The sequence below is a fragment of the Arachis ipaensis genome, chromosome B7 (genome assembly GCF_059453495.1).
Source record: "Arachis ipaensis isolate K30076 ecotype BB chromosome B7, ASM5945349v1, whole genome shotgun sequence".
NCBI lineage: Eukaryota > Viridiplantae > Streptophyta > Magnoliopsida > Fabales > Fabaceae > Arachis > Arachis ipaensis.
Window position 1 is genome coordinate 82472179 of NC_142442.1, and position 20991 is coordinate 82493169.

Sequence of the window (20991 nt, forward strand, 5' to 3'; positions counted from 1 at the left end):
GTTGCCCATTCTCAAAGGCTACGCTTTTCTGTAGCAAAGGCTACGCTTCTCGCCTTTGAGAATAGGGTACGTTTTTTAAGTGATGCTGTTCAGGATCTAAGGCTACGCTTTTCAGCACTAATGGTTACCATAATTCTAAAGAATAGGCTACACTTTTCAGAGCTACTGCATCACTTTATAAATGTAGCAAATAGTATACCTATAGCTACTCTATATAAGTGTAGCCTTTTGTCCCTCATTTTTTTTTTAAAATTTCTGTTTATATATATATAAACAGAAATTTCTAACAATTTTTTATCTAAACTCTAATATTTGAGAATATAATTATATATATAATCCTGTATTGTTAATTAAATTAGTTAATTATTATAAAATAAAAATGTATACATATATAATAATACCATACAATAATCTTTAAACAATAAAAATTATACTGAAACAAAATATAAGTATACAATGAACCAAAAATATTGGAATGATCATAATTTTGAGCATTCATACATCTCAAATTAGAATAAGTATACTCATATAATGCACTTAGAGTTTACTACTAATAAACTAGGAAAAATCAAAATATTATATCATATAAATGTATCTTAGCTTCTAATAAAAGACATCATCATCAACCATACATCTTTCAATTTCCACCTTTGTCAATAAACCATCATGATAAGCATCTCAATCTTCATTCACATCTTCAGAATTATCCTGCATAATTATATAGAAAAATAATTATAATTTGAAAAAGTACAAGAAGAAAAAAGTAATTAACAGATTAATAACACATACAATATCCGAGAGGCATAGGATAATTGAAACTACTCTACTTTTCATATCACCAAAGTCTTTTGCTTTAAAATAACAATCACATTCAGGGGGATACTATAAATCACCATAAAGGACAACTAAAAAACGGACTAACACAACTTCATACTAAATGGGAACTAAAATCAGAAAAATCAGAAAACCAAAACCAGAAAAATCAGAAAAATTACAGCTTTCACCCTGATAACAATAATATTAAAATTACATAATGAAAAAACAAAACCAAAAAAACCAAATCACAGCTTCCATCTTCTTCAATTTCAGTTCAAATTAAAAAGATATGGCATCCTCCTAAGTTCTAACAAATAAAAATTTTAAACTCAAAATCCTAATTAACAATTAACAATATATAAACAAATATTAGAGAATAAGAAAAAACTGGTCATACCATATTTATGTTTGGAATATGTGTTGATCCATGAGCGCTATTTGCATCAATTGGAGAGTGTTGGGCATCTTGTAACAAAGCTTCAATTTCTTCCAGCCTCATTCCAGGTTCAGATCGCTGAACTAGTAACTTAATCATGTTTCGCAATCCATGAAGGTCAGCCTCTTGGTGCTGCTGTTTGGCCTTCATGTCTCCAAGTTCAGCCTTCAAAGATGTGACTTCCTCCTGGTGTTGTTGCTTGAGTTCTGAAATTTCTGCATGCTTTTTTAAGTCACGTCGTGTAATAGATCTTCCATAGCACCTAACCCGACCTGGTTGTTCTTTTCCAAATAAAGACTCAAAAGCTTCCTCATCTGTTTCACCAGCAGCTTGCCGGTTTTGGAATTCATCCTAATTAAAAGAAACATTTGACATAGAATTAGTTACCGTATCCTAAATTTGATTTATAATCATTAGTAATTCTATGAATTCTCATACAATTGCATCTTATGTTTCCTGATCAACTTCCTTCCTTTTCCGACTTGTTCGAGTAGCAAGGAACATTTCAAACCTTTTTGGTTCCTCATTTGTTTCCTTTGTCGCACGCTATAAAATAAAGCCTTAAATAAGTAAGTCTATAACAACATAACTAAAATTAACTAAACAAATCCCATCACAAATATGAAATAAGTATACCAGAGCCACTCGTACTCTTCCAAAATTGATTGGCCCCATGCGATGTGGAAACTTTTGCTGTTCTTTATGTTTCTTATTTTTTTCACTTATTGACTATAATTGAATAAAAGGTTAGCATATAGAAACAGAGAACAATATAATTAAATTTTGCTTCGGCAAACAAAATTACAGCAACCAGAATAGTAGCAGGTATAATTGCACAGAATAGAATTGCAGAAAACAAAATTGCACAAAACAGAACTATAGAAAATAGAATTGCAGCAACTTAAAATTACAGCAAATAAAGTAGCCAAAAATAGAATTGTAAATACAGAAATTCAGAAGTTCAGAATGGAACTGGCAGCAATATATCCTAAAAAAATTCAATTCAGTTCAAGAACCTACATCAGAATGGATATGTGTTTGTACAGCATGAAAGAGGACAGATTCCAACATTATCAATTGAAATTTCATTATTTTGCTTATGTCTTAACAAACAATAATATATTTGCAATTAAAGTACCAACTATTTTACCTGGATTGTAGGATGACTCCAATAATAGATCAATTTTATGAATTGACTTTCTGGAACTTGTGTCGGTCGATTTTTCACCATATCTTCGATGGTATCAAAGGGAACAAAGTGCTTCTGCTTAATCTTTCCCTTGAACCGCTTCCAAGCATCCCGAATTGCTTGGATCACCCACTTTTCTCCACTGTCTGGGAGGATAAACTTGGTCTGCATGATATCAACAGTGTTATACGCACCTTCCTATATTTAAAATAATCGACATTTAATAATAATAGAAGAGTCTTACATTAACATAGTTCCACATGAATTTCTTAGCTTTAGGAGTTACAGCATGCCAGCTATTGTACAAAAGACTCACAAATCTTTTATTTCTCCCAATTGTTCCTACGAAACTAGTTAAATTAGACACACTTTGATCGGTTGGTCCTACTGGCTGTCCAATATCAAAAATAACTTCTTCCCGCTGTTCCATAGTTCTTGCATAAATCTCTTTGCAAGTTGTTTTTCCCCGGGTTTTCTTCTTCTTTGGCTCTCCTAGTTTCATGCAGTAGGGGGAAAATTAGGGAGCAATTAGTGATGCCAATTGAAAAATTAAGCATTATGATTTACAAAAAAAATATAAAAAATGATAGAAATAAATTACCTCCATCATCATCAATGTCCTCCATCACATGTGAATAATAATTTTCATCAAGTGGAAAGCTATCTCCCACATCATCACTTAGTTCAGAGCTTAGTCCGTCAATTTCTACATCTATCCCATTTTCTTTTAAAAATTCATCAATAGTTGTAGCCCTTACCCTTGGCTTGCTCTTTTCCTTTCTTGATCCATCTTGCTCCGACATTAAATCTTCAGCTTGTGGGGTAGTGTTTGAACTCAGCAAAGTAGTGTCATGTTGCCTTTTTTGAGTTCTACCATGTGTGACTTGAATAATCTGCTGCTGCCTTTGGTTGATTGTGGGCTGAGTAGAATTTGCACAACTCCGATCTTGGCTTACAGTTGTTGGCATGCTATTATTCATATTACGAATTGCATCGAGCTTCCTTTTAAGTTCATCTGCACCCACCTTTGTAAGCTTAGAATTGTTCAAGCCTTGTGTTAACGGTTCATGTTGTACTTCATGCTTCTTTTTCTCAGCCATAGCCACAGTCAAGTGATTCTTTCTTTTTTTATTTTTTGGTTGTTGCGCAAGAATGCTTGGCTGTACTTCCAGGGTTTCAGGCATGAAATTCATCCTTTTGTTGATTGTGCTGAGTGTGCTTTGTAAATGAGTAAAATCCAGCTTCTTTGACGTACACTTCTTCACTCCTTTGGTTGCACTCAACTCTTTTTGACTTTCGACTACATCCAACATTGGCATAGTTTCCTCCTTGTCGTTACGTGCTGCACCTTGCATCACATATTGCTTGCGTTCATTTACAATCCTTTGTCTCTTGGCTTCAAATTGTCAAAGCAAATTCTTACTTGATGTTGCTTTAAGATCAATAAATTCTTTATTCCTACACAAATAAATTAGTTAACTCGAGTTAATATAAGCAATAAAGTGACATATCCTATAAGAAACACTAACAAAATGAGAAATTAAAACAAAAATATGACTTACAAATAAAAAGGTGAAGAAAACTTAGTTATACATATGTACATATTAAGCAACAAATTGCTTAGGCTGACCCATCAGAATCGGAATCTCCAATGAAATCTGCCTCATATTCTTGGGCAGAAGTCACTTGGGGAACCGTTTCAATAACTGTAGGTCGTAGATCATTCCTCTCCAGAATAAGTTCACCATCATCAGCTGGTATGGCAGGACTTGTTATATGCTCGTGTTGTTCACTATAGAAGGTTTGACTGGCCTCAGACTCAGATTTGTCATTTGTTTTAAATAAGTCTCTTGGGATAGTTTCCATAACATAATGTTTGTTATGTTCATATGGATCTTGCACATAAAAACACTGATGTGCTTGAGATGCTAGTATGAAAGGTTCATTCTGGTAGCATTTCTTATTGAAGTGAACAAATGTAAGACCATACTTGTCTCTCCCAGCATCATACCACTCACACCGAAACAATACAACCTTAAAACGCCCAAAATAATCTAACTCTACTATCTCAAATAACCTGCCATAATAAGCTACAGTGTCTTGAATTGGACTTTTATCTTTAGCACTTGCAAAGCTTGAAGTTAAAGCAGTTAATGTGACACCACTATTTTGTGTTTTTCTCCTTGCCTCACGCTCCACAGTGTGAAACCTATATCCATTAATTATATAACCAGAAAATCTTCTTGCAACAGAGCTTGGACCTCGAGATAATTCTTTTAGCCAAACAAGCACATATGGATCCCTCGCTCGAGTTTCAAACCACTGCGAGAAGGTTCTACTGTGAACTTTTGCTTTTCTCCATTTTGTTCCCCGTTGATTGTTAACCTCATCCTCATGCTCTCTGTAGTTAATAATAGTTATGTTTGATCGGAAAAAATCTAAATGCACTTGATTTAGTGAATAAACATAAGTTATATTAAGTTACCTAACATAATCTGCGACTTCTTCACAATTGTATAATACATATACATGGGCTTGAGCACTTGATATGTCATCGAGATTAATTGGTTCTCCATTTCCCATGCCTAACGAACGACCTTTGTTAGAAAACAACTTTGAAGGCAAAACTTCGTCGTCATTAGGATCATCATCATTCTGAGGTCGCTTATTAAGTCTTGTTCGCACACCTCCATGCAAGTATCTTGAGCAGAAAGTTAAGCACTCTTCAGCCAGATATGCCTCTGCAATAGAACCTTCGGGGCGACTTTTGTTGCGTACATACGACTTTAATGTACACATGTTCCTTTCTAGAGGATACATCCAACGAAACTGCACCGGACCACCCAATCTCACCTCGTTTGCTAAATGAATAGGAAGATGAACCATTATGTCAAAAAAACTAGGGGGAAAGATCCTCTCAAGGTGGCATAATGTTTCCACAATCTCTAACTCCAGTCGATCTATCTCTTCCAGTGTGATTAACTTTTTGCATATGCGACGAAAAAAGGAACTTAGTCGAATCAATGGAATGGCCACGTGATCAGGAAGAATACTTTTAATCGGTATTGGTAGTAAGTAGTGTAGCAAAAAATGAGCATCGTGGGTCTTATACCCAGAAATTTTTTTTTCTGCTAGATGTACACACCGTGATATATTCGAAGCACTACCATCAGGTAGCTTTGTTGTCTTCAAAACACCACAAAAAATTGACTTCTCTGCAGCAGTCATAGAAAAGCATGCCTTTGCCAACTTTGTTCTCTTGCCATTATTCACCTCCTTTGGTTGAAGATTTTTCCAGATCCCCAAATCTTTTAAGTCATATCAAGCATTCAGATGATCCTTTGTCTTGCCTGGGATATCCAAAAGAGTTCCAATAATACTGTCAAGTATGTTCTTCTCTATGTGCATGACATCTAAGTTGTGACGCAGCAGGTTCTTGTGCCAGTAAGGCAATTCAAAGAAAATTGATCTTTTTTTCCAATTCCATGGGAAACTATTTGATGTACTTTGCTTCTTCCCGAAAACATTCTCAACATTTTGTAGCATCTCAAAAATATCCGTTCCTTCTATAACAGGTGGAGGGGGTCTTAATTCTTGCTTCCCATTAAAAGACCTTGTATTGGTTCTCCATGGATGATCCATGGGTAAAAAGACACGATGGTCCATATAAACTGTCTTCCGACTATGTTTTAGTTGTAGAGAAGAGGTATTTTTGTTGCAACAAGGGCAAGCCAATTTTCCCTTTGTACTCCACCCAGACAACATAGCATACGCAGGAAAATCATTAATTGTCCACAAAAGAGCTGCCCGCATTTGAAAGGTCTCATTCTTTGATGCATCATAAGTTTCCACCCCTATTTCCCACAACAACTTCAAGTCTTCCATCAATGGTTGTAGATACACGTCAATATCTTTGCCAGGTGATTGTGGCCCAGGAATAAGCAAAGAAAGCATACAATATTCAGGTTTCATGCACATCCACGGAGGCAAGTTGTATACCATCAACATTACGGGCCACGTGCTCCATGAAATATTCATGCTACGAAATGGGTTGAACCCATCACTTGACAAGCCTAGTCTAATATTGCATGATTCTTTTGCAAAATCTTCATTTATTTCATCAAAGTTCTTCCATGCCAGTCCATCAGTAGGATGCTTTAACGTCCCATCTTTAACGCGCTCCTCATCATGCCACCTCAGACTAGCTGCCGTTTTTGAGCACATAAATAATCGCTGAAGTCTTGGAATTATAGGAAAGTATCTCAGAGTCTTTGCAGGAATAGGACGACCTTTCTTGTGAGGTTGGTTCTCGCTATTATCACTAGAATTTTCAGTATATCGAGATGTTCCACATACACGACATTGTGTTTCATCCTTTAGTTCTTTCCTATACAGGAGGCAATCATTAGGACAAGCATCAATTTTTTTATAATCCAGACCTAAATCTCTTATCATAGCCTTCGTCTTATGGAAAGATGGAGTTATGTTAATTTCAGGCATTGCCTCTTTCAATAGCTCAAGAAGGGAAGTGAAGGAGGCATTGCTCCAACCGTGCAAACACTTTAACAAGTACAGGCGGATGGTAAAAGATAATGTAGAAAATTTCTTGCAGCCCGGGTATAACTCTTGACTTGCCCCATCTATTAAATTATAAAACTTTTTAGCCTCTTCATTTGGACCTACAGTAACACCCTCAGCATGATCTCCAAATGCATCATTAAGCATTCCTTCGATGTCATCGCGTGCACCTTCATCATCCGTGTTATCATCAACCACCATCGGGATTGTCCATTCCCCGTGATTAATCAATGTTCTATATCCCTTAACAAATCCGTCGGCTACTAAATGGTCAAATACCACATCTCTTCTATACCACTCAATGTTACAACACCTCTTACAAGGACATTGAATTTGTTGTCCGTCCGGTTCTCCCTCAGAGTATGCAGACTCTAAGAAACTAATAACACCATTGATATACTCTTCGCTATACCTCGATAGATCTATCCAATCCTTCGGCATATCACAAAACCTAATCGATAATTATTAAATTTTTTTGGAGAAAAATTTATAAGGGGTCGCAAAGTGAAGATAACAAGAGTAGAGGAGGAAGGGTGTTATGAAATATAAGGGGCATGGGCTATGAAACGGACTTCATAGCCTTGTAGTTAGGTTAGGAAATAGTTCCTAATCTTTAGAAGTAATTCTCTAAACATTTTACTAGAAACTCGCTGAAGCAAAACAAATTAAGGAAAACAAAGAATTTATAGTACATAAATAATAAGTTAAATTGCAACTTCATAACTAATAAAGCAATCAAAGTGGAGCTACACATGAATTAATAGCATAATAATAAAGTAAAAAAAATATGCATTGTACCTTGCCATGACACGATCAATGTTTTGACAAAATCCACTTGGGAGCTTTAACCAAAAACTTCAATCTGTTTGTTACCAAGTAAAATACTAAGAGATTAGACTATGATATTATTTACTCTTGATTTATTTTCATAAATTCTAAACAGATATAATTAAAATGTAAGGGAAAAAAAATAAAAAAACTCAATTCAGGTCGGTAACTTATTTGGAAAATAAAAGCAATCTGATAACAGCCCAAAATTCAAATCCAAAGCATGAGTAACTGAGTAACTAAAAATAAAAGGAAGTAATCTTGCTTCTCAGAACTCAATTCAGGTCAGTAGAAGTGAGACGATTTAATGGTAAGTCATGAGCTAATCAAAATATTATCCTGGTAACTGGTAAGCCATGAACTTGGCAGCCATTCATGCAAACCACATGGGTCATCCATGCAGCAGCAGACAATGAAATACATTTAGAAAATAGTGAAAAGAATCTGGAAAAGAATAGTGAAAAGAATCTGAAAAAGAATCTGGTAATTCAGGTCCTTAATTTTTTTATACCTTTCCAATTATCCCTTTTCAAGCAGCAAAATAATAATGAAAATGTATTTCACTATTGTCTTAAGGCCCTTTTTATTTTAAAAACAATGTATTTTTGGCCAGTCCTACATATAATGGAGTATTACTATTTTATATGTGGAGTATGCAGAATTGAACAACGTAAATCTTTTCACATGGACCAGTTTGACTATTAAACGACTTATAATTAAGAATAAAAATATTATCATAAATCTCAATAAGTCACGGATTTGAAGTTGTTGTGGAGCAGAGCCTGTGATATAATATAACCTTGGAAGTTCTAACTTTAAAAAATAAAAGTAATGTTATGAAAATAGATGGAGGTGGGCAGAGTGAGACAGTGAGTGATATGAATTATTATCAAAATCTATTATATATAAAATCTATTTCCGAATTTTGACACTGCTCTACACACAGGATTTTAATTATTCAAGTTTTAAAAAGTGCAAATTGATTTGAATTGGAGAAATCAGAGGGAAAAATAAAAAGGAAGTGCTGGAATGTAATTGAGCTTGTGTATTCCTAATAGAACAAGTAATTGTGGATGGAAAGGGAAGCTTCTTCATCAATCATCATATACAACAAAGCTTTTCACTCAAAATCCATTCATAATAGACAATAATAACTGAACCAAAAGGTTTAGGTTCCCGTCCTTTCCACGAAGACCGGGGCCAACAGCGATAACTTTTCCAGAGTTCACCTAAAGCAAGTCACCAAGTCATCAAATGCACTTCAATCAAGCAAGAGTTCCACACAAATTGGACGTATTTAATAATAAGAAAACCCGTGTTAAGAACATAACACTAATACTGATTACACAAAAAAAATTTGAACCAGGGAAGCAATTTTTCCCTCAATGACAATCGCCAAGTCATGAAATGTACTTCGATCAAGAAGCAATCAACACAAAATATACTAAGAAATTGTGTGTTAAAAATACGAAACACTAACACTGATTGCACAGGAAACTTTTGAACTAGGAAAACATTTTTGTTTCATCAATGTGGAGCAGAATTCTATAAGAGTAGAGAACGATAAGCAACAAGCGAAAGACAATTATGAGAATCAAACCCAGAATTAAGACATATAATCAACTTTCACAAGTGTATTTCACAGTTTGGGAACTCTTTCATGGATTACTACTAATTTATAGCATTTGACCACAAATTGATCCTACAATCATTCGTTCTTCATCAAATTGGGGTGCAAAAATGTTTGGTATTTTTCTTTAGCCTATCATATCAATCTAACATTAACTTTTCTCCCTCTAACAATTAAGTTGTGATAAGAGAAACATAAATACAAGTGCAATAAAAAAATAAAATAAAATAATAGGAGGAATACATTTCCAATGGCAAATTACGGGAAAAAAAGCAAAAGTTTCAACACATTTGTGTAGATAACCATGGATCGAATAATAATAATTAATAACAATGCTCTGAAAAAGTTCGGTACCCGAGGGGCATCAACTAAACAAAAAACATAGTGGGATTGTTGAGAATAATTACACATAACGGAAAGTGGAAACAAAAAGAAATTGCATTAAGAAATTTTGAGACAAAAAATAAAAGACATAATTGAGATAAAGAAGTAAAGGAGAAATGGGTATGAATTAAGACCTTGGTGGTCTTCTCTGGTAAGAGAATGCCAGTGTTGGTCTTCGATGGAGGGATGATTTTCTCAACTAATAGTAGTGTGACTACTTAAGGGGAAAAAAATTAAAAGTATGCAAGAAGAGAACAAAAAAAAATTCCCCAACCCAAACTCATAGTTACTACAACATCATCCAAAATTCAGAACCAGCTCACCAATCAAAAACCATTTACCAAAAGTAAAATTTTTCTAACGGATATAATCAAAATGGCAAAATCCACTGGTAGATTCGTTTCATGTTCAACAGGGTATGACACAACAAATAATATAAATATTTTGTTTACATTTATTAGTAAATATTATATACTTAAAAAAAATTGGGATCCAATTGAAATTCTGACTTATAAGAATTATTATAATGTAGATTCAGTTAGGAACTTAGGAACTAAAATCGTAAAAACAATGTGAAGTTGTTCCTCTGTTATACTGAAAGATAATGTATATGAACAAGGAATTGAAATGAAAGTTGGCTTATGAACTATACAGTACCTGCGTAAACGGAATGAAACCCCAATCCCAAATTCACGAGTTCGATCTCCTGCGCCGCAACAATCCCAAATTCACGAGTTCTACTGCGCCGCAGCAATAACGGAATGAAACCAGTAAATTCTGAGTTCTCCTGCGCCGCAAGATTAGCATGCATGTTCATCAATTCACGAATTCAAAGAATTTTGTACCAAACCCCCAAATTGCAACTCGAAAATCAGAACCCTACCCTCTCAGATTTAGAAACCAAATGAAGGTGATACATACCTTTCTTCACGACGGTGAGCGAATAAAGAAAAGCTTTTAGTCGAGCGCACAGTCGATCTTCCTGATGTCAGCGCGTAGCGACGAGAACCGGTGATGAAGACGAGTGGCGGCGTGGTGAGACGTGAGTGATGAAGATGAGTGAGTGGTGGAGATGGTGACGCCGTGAGCGGTGACGCCGTGAGGGTTGACGCCGTCAGTGGTCTTCTCTGATTTGGGGGTGATGAAGGGAGTGTGATTAGCTAGCTAGGGATCGTGAGTTCAGTGGCCATGTTATTTTGTTTTTACTTGCCTAAGTGTCTATGGCCATGTTATTTTTGTTTTTATTTGCCTAAGTGTCTATGGCCATGTTATTTTGTTTCTATTATTTGCCTAAGTGTCTACTGTACGCGTGCTTGTATATTTGGTGAAATGTGAACAAAATTTACTAAGTGTTGACATATTTGACTTGAAATACATTAAGCAACACTTTTAAAATGCACCTGAAATATGATAAATAGGCTAAACTTTAAAAGTGTTTTCTTTGGTGTAAAAAGTGAACCCATAACTCTTAAGTTAAGGCTACGCTTTATAAGTGATCTTTATAATATCTAAGGCATCGCTTTTCAGGTGATGCCACAAATGTGATTCCAATTCTCCTGCAAAAAGGAAACATGGAGAAAAGCGTAGCCTATTCCTAGAATAGGCTACACTTTTCAAATGTAGCTTAAAAAAAGTGTGACTGAATGGGTATTTTTCTTGCAGTGATATGGATTTTCTTACATAATGGTCACAAGGATGGGGTATGGGTGATTAGTCATATGGTGGATGAGGGTCATAGGAAGGTGGTTGGTAAAGAGGGGCTTGTGAGTATGGTTGAGGGTTATGTTTAGGATCATAAGCATATGGTGGGGCTTGTTGGTAACCACAAGGGGGTCCATCATAGCTATTGGATTGATATGCATTAGGAGTGGAATTATACCTATAAGAGATCGGAGGAGGTTGTTGCCAAGAGGGTTGTCCATAAACTTGAGGCTCCTCCCAAACTTGATTGTTCCATCCTTGATGCATATCCTCATTGAAGCTTCTATTCCCTACAACATAATTGTAACCACACTCGTAGGCAAAGTGATGAGAATGAATTCATAGTAGCAAGAGCAAATGCAAACAAAATCAAATAAGAAACAAAGAAAACTAAATCCTAAAACTAGCAAAAACTAATAAAGAGACAAAAGGCAAACATATTCACAATATTCACATATATACAATAACCAATAACAAGCGCAAATTTGCAATGCCCTGGCAACGGCGCCATTTTGATGAAGGAAAAATTGATGGTTTAGAATTTCACAATAAATTCTTGTTGCAAGTATAGTTTCTAAACCAACAAATTATCCTCTCATACAAAAAATTGGTTGTCACAAGTAACAAACCCCAATAAAAATAACCGAAGTATTTAAATCTCGGGTCGTCTCTCAAAGGAATTGCAGGGAAGTGTTCTTGTTATTGGTTATGAAATGCATATTTTGGGGTTTTGGATAAAGGACAAGAAAAGTAAATCGCAAGAATTAAACTAATAGCTAAGAAAGCTCTTGGCAAGGAATGGGAACTAGAAGTCCTATCCTCATTATCCTCCTGAATTGTGACAAGAATTGTCCATTCACTACAAAAAAAAAAGGTTAAAATGGCGGTTTTTTATGGGAATTACGGCGGTTATAACTGCCATTATGACCGAAAACGGCGCTTCCAAGAAACGCCGGTATTTTGGGCGCCATTCTGGTTATTATGGCGGTTTTCAGAAAACCGCCGTAATAACCAGTGGATAATACGGCGGTTTTTTGACGGTAATAAGGGCGGTTTTAACCGCCATTTTAACCAGATAAAATGGCGGTTTTGTTTTTGTTTAAAACGGCGGTTACGAACCGCCGTTTTTACCAAGATTTAATGGCATCCTTCTCGTTTAAAATGGCGTTTCTAACCGCCGTTTTTACCTGGGTTTAATGGCATCATTCTCGTTTAAAATGACATTTCTAACCGCCGTTTTTACCTGGGTTTAATGGCATCCTTCTCGTTAAAAATGGCATTTTTAAACCGCCATTTTTACCTGTATTTGATGGCATCCTTTTCGTTTAAAATGGCATTTCTAAACGCCGTTTTTACCATGGTTTAATGGCATCCTTTTTGTTTAAAATAGCATTTAAAATGAGATTGAAACTACGTATTTAAAGTGACATTTTTAGAATCTCATAATAACCAAAAAGCATAACCTTAAATCAAACATCATAACAAGATTTTTAATTCATACATAGTCTTCGAAAATAAAAAATCATAATCCAAAAACAAAGTATTAAAGATAACATTTTTCAATAATTTGTCTTAACATATATCTATAATACTTAATACATAAAATCTTTATCATACAAGATCATGCTTCTTTGTTGCTCGCTCCAGAAGACCTACTTCCTAACTCTCTTGGTGATGGAATCCCACTCTCTTGATCCAATCCCTACAACAAAAATATAATTATGAGCACAATAAAAAAAGATATAAAACTAAATCTGAAACTATTAATATGAAATTATTCAATCAAAAAAGAAAACTCACATACACTAACACAGTTTTTTATTTCTTTCCACCCAACAATAATCTTAACAAATATGGGGCTAACTGAAAGAATATTACACATGGAATAAGGTATTAAGAAGCAATATAGCAGTATTAGTCTTTTGTTGGTAGGCTTTTAATTAAGAAGCAATATAGCAGTTTAATTAAAAAGTTAATTTGATATTGACATGTAAGACATTATATTATATCAAGCAGTAAGGTGCATGGGATCAAGATATAAATTGCTATATCCGGTGAGGTCCAAATTAAAGAGGACCTACTTGCTAAATTTAGTTGTCGTCCAAAGGAGAAAGACTGCACAAGATACTGACTTTTCATGCCATCATTCAACGTTGAAGATGGAAAAAAGAGAAGAAGCTAAGGGTAGCAATTTTAGACTTTTATGAGAGAACAAGGAATAACAGGAGTTAACATTATATTTTTCTTCTCAAAAGTAAAAAATGATTTGTTGACTTCTTTATTCCTAGGCTCATGGCATCTAAAAAAACTAACAGAAATATTTAAGCCTCAACAAAATTTATTAAGAGAATAATACTGCCCATCTTTCCACTTTGTTGGTAGGCTTTTAATTAACAAAGTTAAAGCTAGCTTTCAAAGTCAAATTTTAAAATTGACCCAGATTCCCTTAAGAGTCCAAATATTACACATGGAATAAGGTATTAAGAAGATAAATTGTATTTGTACCTGTGAAATTTGTTGAGTAGGAAACATTCCAGCCAATTCCACTGGAATTTTACCTCCTTCCTTAGAAGCAATATAAGATACTAGCGCTTGCAATTGCGCTTTAACGGTATCCAACTCTTCTTACACATTTGGACCACAAGTAGATGATGTGCCAGCATCATTTGAAGAACCTAAATTCATCTGACTAATTCTTGTAGTGTTGTTCTTGAAAGCAATTGTTGGAACAGCTCCCATGCCTAAACCTCAAACACGACCAGGGTGCTCTTTCCCAAGAACTACTCCAAGAGCATCAAGAGGAGAATTAACGGTTGATTCCACTGCTTGTTGACTGCTATATGCTTCAATCTTCTCCTACATATATAAAAAGAAAGAGAAAGAATCAAACATAATATTATCTTATAAAAAAGAAAGAAAAAGAAATACAAAAAGTTACTTATTGCACTTTAGTCTTACCGCTATTTCTTTAGCCTTTTCATTAACATAACTTCCATCTATTTTCTTGTGAGTGATGTCCCACATTTGAACCCTACTAACTTCTTTTCCCGTCTCTTCCGTCTAAAATTCAAGAAAAGTAGAAAGACTCAATCAAGAAATATATCATTCAATAAAAAGTATACATAAAATTAAGTAACTAACAGCAACAATTCTCAGCCAAACTAAACATAAAATTAAGAAATAATGGCAGCAAACTAAACATAAGCTGAAGATAGCAGTTCTCATCCAATTCAAACAAAACCATATAAATGATTACCAATTCAGCCCTTCTTCTTGCAATTGATTTAGCACCTGAAGTATGAGGAATTATTTGTTTTTGCCGAATTTCTTGATTCCTCTTACAAAGATTCTGCAAAATAAATTTGGACACAATTAAATAGAGTCAAACATGCATTCAACATATAACATGCATTCAACATATCACTGGTTCATTACCAACTCTATATAAAATAAAAGACGAGCAGGTAGCAAACTATAACTAAAGGCTTTTTATTACCAACTCTATATAAAGGCCTTTCACAACATTCCATATGAATTTAATATCCTATTTACAGCAGCAAACTATATAAGGCTTTTTAGTGGGACAACATTTAACTAGGAAAGTAAGTACTTACCTGAGTTTCAGGCTTCAAACGATATTCTACGAATAAAGCCCATTGATCAAGAGCAATATCTTCTGGTGTATTATTTATGATCTCGGTTTTACTCAACCTCGGATCATAAAACTCACTCCAAAGCTTTATCCTATGTTCCCTCCATTTTTTGCCAAGCGATTGGAGCAGAAATCGTTTGGCCAAGCTATCACACACTTTGAAGCAAAATCGAGCCTTTAATATGGAACAAAGAATATATATTAACTAAAAAATAAAACTAAATAATGACAAAGAAATAAGCTTTAGAGTTTAAGTAATCTTCTTACTTGGAAAAAAATATTCCATTGATTTTCAAAAAAGCTCTCTGGAATGTCTGACCACTTATCAAAACTGATTGGAAATGCTACACAATCAGTGGCCAATTGCCCACAAACTCCTGCAAGGAGTCCGGCTGCTTCTCCTACTGCTGCATGCTGTCTATCAAAATTGACAACTATGCGCAAACTTTCTAGCAAATTATGCACATCTTTCACTAATAAATGAAGGCGTGTAGTATCTTCATATTCATCTAAAATAGATAAATAAATATAAATAAATGAGTAATTGAGCGACTAAAGAATAAAACATATGATGATAGATATATATTATAAAAGATTGATTCTTGTGGAGGGTATAATGTAACAGCTACATATATAATACTATATATTATACATCAGAATTCAAAATCAAGGTGAAAATAGGCTAATATTAGTAATATCCACTGCAGGATAAATATCATTATTAAAACAAGAAAATACTATAATATAAACAAGTTGGATCAAATGTATTTGCCATCCGTATAAGCCTCAGCCACCAATATACAAATTGAAACCCAATAGGCCAATATCCAATATTTTCTTCGGTTGTGTTGGGGGCTTCTTGTTATATTAGGTTGGGCCTTTAAAAAAAGAGAAAATAAGACAAGACCATATAACCCAATTAGGAGCTGTCTAATTTATTTAAAAAAGAGAAAATATTACATACCTATGGCATCAACAGTCCAATAATGCTTAGATTCACGCCCACGTTTACGTTTAGGTTCGGATGGATGCTCAGATATAGTTGGAGCAACTGATGATGGCTCAGAAGAATTTGAAGCTGCCGACTTGTCTCGGGAGGAACTTGCAACTGTTGTCGACTTATCTCGGGAGGAATTTGTAGCTGTCAACTTGTCTCGAGAGGAATTTGAAGCTGCCAACTTGTCCCGGGAGGAATTTGAAGTTGCTGACTTGTCCTGGGAGGAATTTGCAGCTGCTGCCGACTTGTCTCGAGAGAAATTTGCAGCTGCTACCGACTTGTCTCGAGAGAAATTTGCAGCTGCTGCCAACTTGTTTCGGGAGAAATTTGCAGATGCTGCGGACTTGACTTGTGATGCATTTGAAGCTGCCGACTTATCTCGGGATGAATTTGTAGCTGCTATTGACTTGTCTTGTGAAGAATTTGCAGCTGCTATTGACTTGTCTTGTGAAGAATGTGCAGCTGCTGCTGCTTTAAGCAGATTCTTGTACCTCTTTTGCTTTGGCATATCTGCATAATAGATGAAATAAATAATTAATAAATATTTATGTAAAATTTACAAACAAAAGTTAAATTGAAAAAGAAGAAATGTAGACAAAAATTATTAATAAACCACTTTGAAGACCTGGTTTGAAAACCTAGTTTGAAAAATAAATAATTAATAAACCACTTATTAATAAAACTCACCTACTTTACCATCTTTGGCTTAGCTCAATTTGAAGACCTGGTTTCATACACGGTGATTCTGAAAGAAACTGAATTAATTTAATATACTAACTATTCTGACATGTGTTCGTCTTCTCCAATGTCATTATCTAGTAGTTCATCATCTACCTCATCTCTTAACAATGATAGATTATCACCATTTTCAAATAAAAAATCTAAGTTTTGCTCTAACCATGGCTCATTCTCGCATGCTTCATCATCTTCATTTCCCCCCATATCATATGAATCTCTTGGCTTCAAATGCACGACAACACTCCAATCTTTATTCACTTCATCATTGACAAAATATACCATTCGAGCTTGTGAGGCTTCAATATACGGATCATCCTCCTCTCGGTCACCACTGTGTATTACTTGTGAAAAATTAACAGAAGTAAAACCCCAATTATCCTTTCTACAGCCCCGTTCTCTAGTGGTGTCAGCCCATTTACATTTGAATAAAGTAACCCGAAATTGGCCATTGTAGTTTAGTTCTATAATATCTTCTAGTTTGCCATAATATGACAAATCAGCATTCCTAACATCAGCATCACTAGCGCTAGCAACACAAGGAGTTGAAGACATTAAAAAAACTCCACTATTCTGGGTCTTTAATCCATTGTCTCGATTGGTAGTTCGAAAGGAGAACCCATTAATACTAAATGTAGAAAACCTCTTGGCATATCGTGATGGACCCCTTGCTAAGTATCTCAAATCCTCATGCACAGTATTCATAATATCTGGGTTCATAAGCTATTATGATAGAACAATATATTAGTTATTATATCCACAAATACTAGCTCAATATTAGCAAAAAATATCACTTCTCTATTTACCTGCGCAGGAAACCAAGTAACAAAATCTTTATTGACTCTTTTTTCTATCTCTACATTTGAAGGCCTTCTACCCTTAGATCGTCTTCGTACAAAATCTTTGAAGTCACTGTCAGATATGAAAGTTTAACTCTTAACTAAACGACTATTTTCAAGTAAATAAAAAATATGTACGAAAATCCTTAAGCACTTACTCAATGAACGGTTTGACATATGGACAATTTAAAACCACATATCGATGTGCTTGTTTTTTTTCCATAGGTGACAACTCAAATACTGTGAAAGCTCCCTTTGAGTTCCCCATTTGTGGAAAAAGGGAATCCACATGTGTACTATAATTATCATCCGGACGATCATCAACACGTGGTGGCCTATTAAATCTTGTCTCAATCCCTTCTAAGTATAGAGAGCAAAATGTAAGAGCTTCTTCAGCCACGTATTCCTCAGCTATAGAACCTTCTGATTTAGCTTTGTTTCGTACATAGGACTTCAAATGACCTAAATACCTAGTTTGTATAATTAAGTGACAGGTTAAATACCTAAGCAAGATATAACTAAATGATAGGTTAAATGAATAATGATTGAAAAGAGATATTTACCTCTCAATAGGATACATCCACCTATAGTGTACTGGTCCTCCGAGTTTTGCTTCATCAACTAGATGACAGGTTAAATGAACCATGATTGTAAAGAAGGAAGGAGGGAACAACATTTCTAAATGACAAAGGGTAAGGATTATTCGAGGTTGGAGCTTCTCAAGTTCTGTAAGACTTAAGCTTTTAGAGCACAACTGTTGAAAGAATGAAGACAACTCTATTAGCACTGCAGTAACTTTATCTGGCAGCACATTACGTATGGCAATGGGTAATAGTTGCTGCATAAGAACGTGGCAATCATGGCTCTTCAATCCAGAGAGCTTTCTTTGCTTCAGGTCAACACACCGTGAAATATTACTCGAGAGACCATCTGGTACTCTAATATTCTTTATAGTACGCAAGAATATATCTTTCATGGAATTTGACATTGTGAACAAAGATGGATGATATCTCCCATTTTCATCTGGCCATAAATCTTTTCTTATACCCATTTCTTTAAGATCCTTACGAGCTTTGAGATTATCCTTTGACCTTCCAGTCTCATTGAGCAAAGTGTATAACACATTGTCGCAAACATTCTTTTCAATATGCATAACATCTAGATTGTGGCGCAATAAGTTAGACTCCCAATAAGGAAGATCAAAAAATATGCTTTTCTTCCTCCACATCCCCGATTCATCTTCTTCTTCAACAACTTTTCGTCGAGTCCTCTTACCTTTACTTGCCTGTAGTTCCTTCCCGAATGAAACATTGATGCCTTCAAGTTGTTCCAATATTTCTGACCCTGTTAGTGCTGCTGGAGAATCCCTCAACTCAACTTTTTCATTAAATTTTGCACGACTTAGCCTAAACTTATGACCCCTTTCTAAGAAACGGCGATGTCCCAAAAAACACCATTTTCCACCATGCTTTAATCTATATGAATCAGTGTTGAAGTTACATGTGGGACAAGCATATTTACTATGTACGTTCCACCCAGATAAGTTACCAAGGCCTGGAAAATCACTAATTGTCCACATTAATGCTGCTCGCAATGTAAACATTTCATTTTTGAACCTATCTAATGTTTGAACACCATCATGCCACAACTCTTTTAACTCTTTAATAAGAGGTTGTAAGTATACATCTATGTTGTTCCCCGGCATTTTCTCTCCAGGAATAATCATTGACAAGATAAGTGATGTTGGCTTCATGCACTCCCATGGAGGCCGATTGTATGGAATAAGCACCACTGGCCAAACGCTATAGTTTGTACGCATAGCTCCAAAGGGGTTGAATCCATCGGCTGCAAGACCAAGACGTACATTTCGAGGATCTTCGGCAAACCCATCATGAAGTAAATCAAATATTTTCCAAGCTTCAGAATCTCGCGGATGCCTCATCTTTGAATCTTTCTTTTCTGCCGAAGCATGCCATTGCATTGATTGAGCAGTCTTAGAACACATGAATAATCGTTGAAGTCTCGGTTTTAGTGAAAAGTATCGTAAGATCTTTGCTGGTTTCTTCTTTTTAGCATCGCTCCATTTAGATGTCTTGCATCTTTTGCATTCTTGCAAATCTTCATCCTCCCCCAATATAACATGCAGTCATTAGGGCAAGCAGGTATCTTGGTATAATTAAGCCCTAGTTTATTTATGGTTTTCTTGGCCTCATAGAATGTATTTGAAATCTTTGCATTTCCAAAAGCATCTTTTAATAACTTGAGGATTTCGGTCATGGCTTTGTCGCTTATTCTATATAAGCACTTTATGTGATACAGACTAATTAAGAAAGACAGTTTTGAATACTTTGTGCACCCTTCATACAATTGTTCATTGCCATCTTCTAACAACTTGTAAAATTCTACATTTTCTCCATTGTGCTCTTCATTTTCTGCATTGTCTCCATCTCCATCTTCTATGTTGTCTTCATCTCCATCGCCATCTTCATTCAAGTCAGGTCCAGCAACTCCAAATGCGTCATTGAGCATTGTTACCATTGGATGCTGAGATGTCGAATCATCTTGTACAATATGACTAGTTTGATGAACTTGTGACCCAACTCCAACTACTTCTTCACCATGCCAATACCAAACTTTGTAGTTTTTTGGAAATGGCTTGACTATTAAATGTTCAAAAACTTTCTCTCTTATTTGCCACTTGCCAAAACCACACACCGGACAAGGGCATTTAATTTGACGACCCGCGAGAGATCGATGCTCAAAAGCAAAATCCAAAAACTTGTTTAAACCATCTTTATACTCATGCGTGGTTCGTGGTTTTTCAATCCATGACTTATCGATTGACATGACTAAGAGGGACTACAAATAGGGATTTTAAAAAATCTATTCATTAAAAATCTATATATATTCTAAAGGCAAGAAATTTATTCTTTTATATGCAAATTAGATATTAAAAACTTACTTAAATAGTATTTAAAAGAAAATATAAGGAAATTATAATTACCTCTTTCAAATAATAATTTCCCTTCTTTTTTCTTTCCCAACAAATATTAAAACTTGAAGCTTTCAAAGTAAAGTAGCTAACAGCAAGAGTTGAAGAAGATCTAAAACCTGTTTCACATGAAAAATTATCACCAACAGATTTATTAAAATTATCAAGATTAAACATTCAAAATTTCAAATAATCAGCATGCCTGAGGTCAACT

The 20991-nt window shown here is 35.0% G+C and overlaps 4 protein-coding genes across 5 annotated transcripts; all 4 read right to left on the minus strand.

Annotated features, from left to right (window-relative positions):
- Positions 1 to 457: 457 nt before the first annotated feature.
- On the minus strand, positions 458 to 7883 carry LOC148553175 (uncharacterized). Of its 2 annotated transcripts, XM_088493883.1 has the most exons (7): positions 7818 to 7883; positions 3043 to 3899; positions 2686 to 2933; positions 1889 to 2606; positions 1691 to 1798; positions 1214 to 1603; positions 458 to 708 (listed from the first exon to the last, which is right to left on the minus strand). In XM_088493883.1, exons 2-4 carry the CDS (start codon positions 3794 to 3796, stop codon positions 2394 to 2396), a joined length of 1215 nt encoding a protein of 404 aa, XP_088350009.1. In that variant the 5' UTR covers positions 3797 to 3899; positions 7818 to 7883; the 3' UTR covers positions 458 to 708; positions 1214 to 1603; positions 1691 to 1798; positions 1889 to 2393. The 2 variants fall into 2 exon arrangements, 1 of the variants encoding a protein (XP_088350009.1); XR_015892287.1 differs by lacking the exons at positions 458 to 708; positions 1691 to 1798; positions 2686 to 2933; positions 3043 to 3899; positions 7818 to 7883 and having other exon boundaries at positions 1470 to 1603; positions 2403 to 2533.
- Positions 5763 to 7466, minus strand: LOC110263745 (uncharacterized). Its single transcript, XM_021105514.2, has one exon. It carries the CDS (start codon positions 7458 to 7460, stop codon positions 5763 to 5765), a length of 1698 nt encoding a protein of 565 aa, XP_020961173.2. The 5' UTR covers positions 7461 to 7466.
- A 6427-nt stretch (positions 7884 to 14310) lies between the features above and the next one.
- On the minus strand, positions 14311 to 15782 carry LOC148553176 (uncharacterized). Its single transcript, XM_088494779.1, has 5 exons — positions 15768 to 15782; positions 15177 to 15419; positions 14819 to 14911; positions 14521 to 14622; positions 14311 to 14418 (listed from the first exon to the last, which is right to left on the minus strand). Exons 1-5 carry the CDS (start codon positions 15780 to 15782, stop codon positions 14311 to 14313), a joined length of 561 nt encoding a protein of 186 aa, XP_088350905.1.
- Positions 15783 to 16988: 1206 nt separating this feature from the next.
- On the minus strand, positions 16989 to 20632 carry LOC107622923 (uncharacterized). The gene is made up of 4 exons (XM_088493926.1): positions 18349 to 20632; positions 17944 to 18255; positions 17753 to 17858; positions 16989 to 17669 (listed from the first exon to the last, which is right to left on the minus strand). The coding sequence occupies exons 1-4, from the start codon at positions 19788 to 19790 to the stop codon at positions 16989 to 16991; spliced, it is 2541 nt and encodes an 846-aa protein (XP_088350052.1). The 5' UTR covers positions 19791 to 20632.
- Between the last annotated feature and the right edge of the window lie 359 nt (positions 20633 to 20991).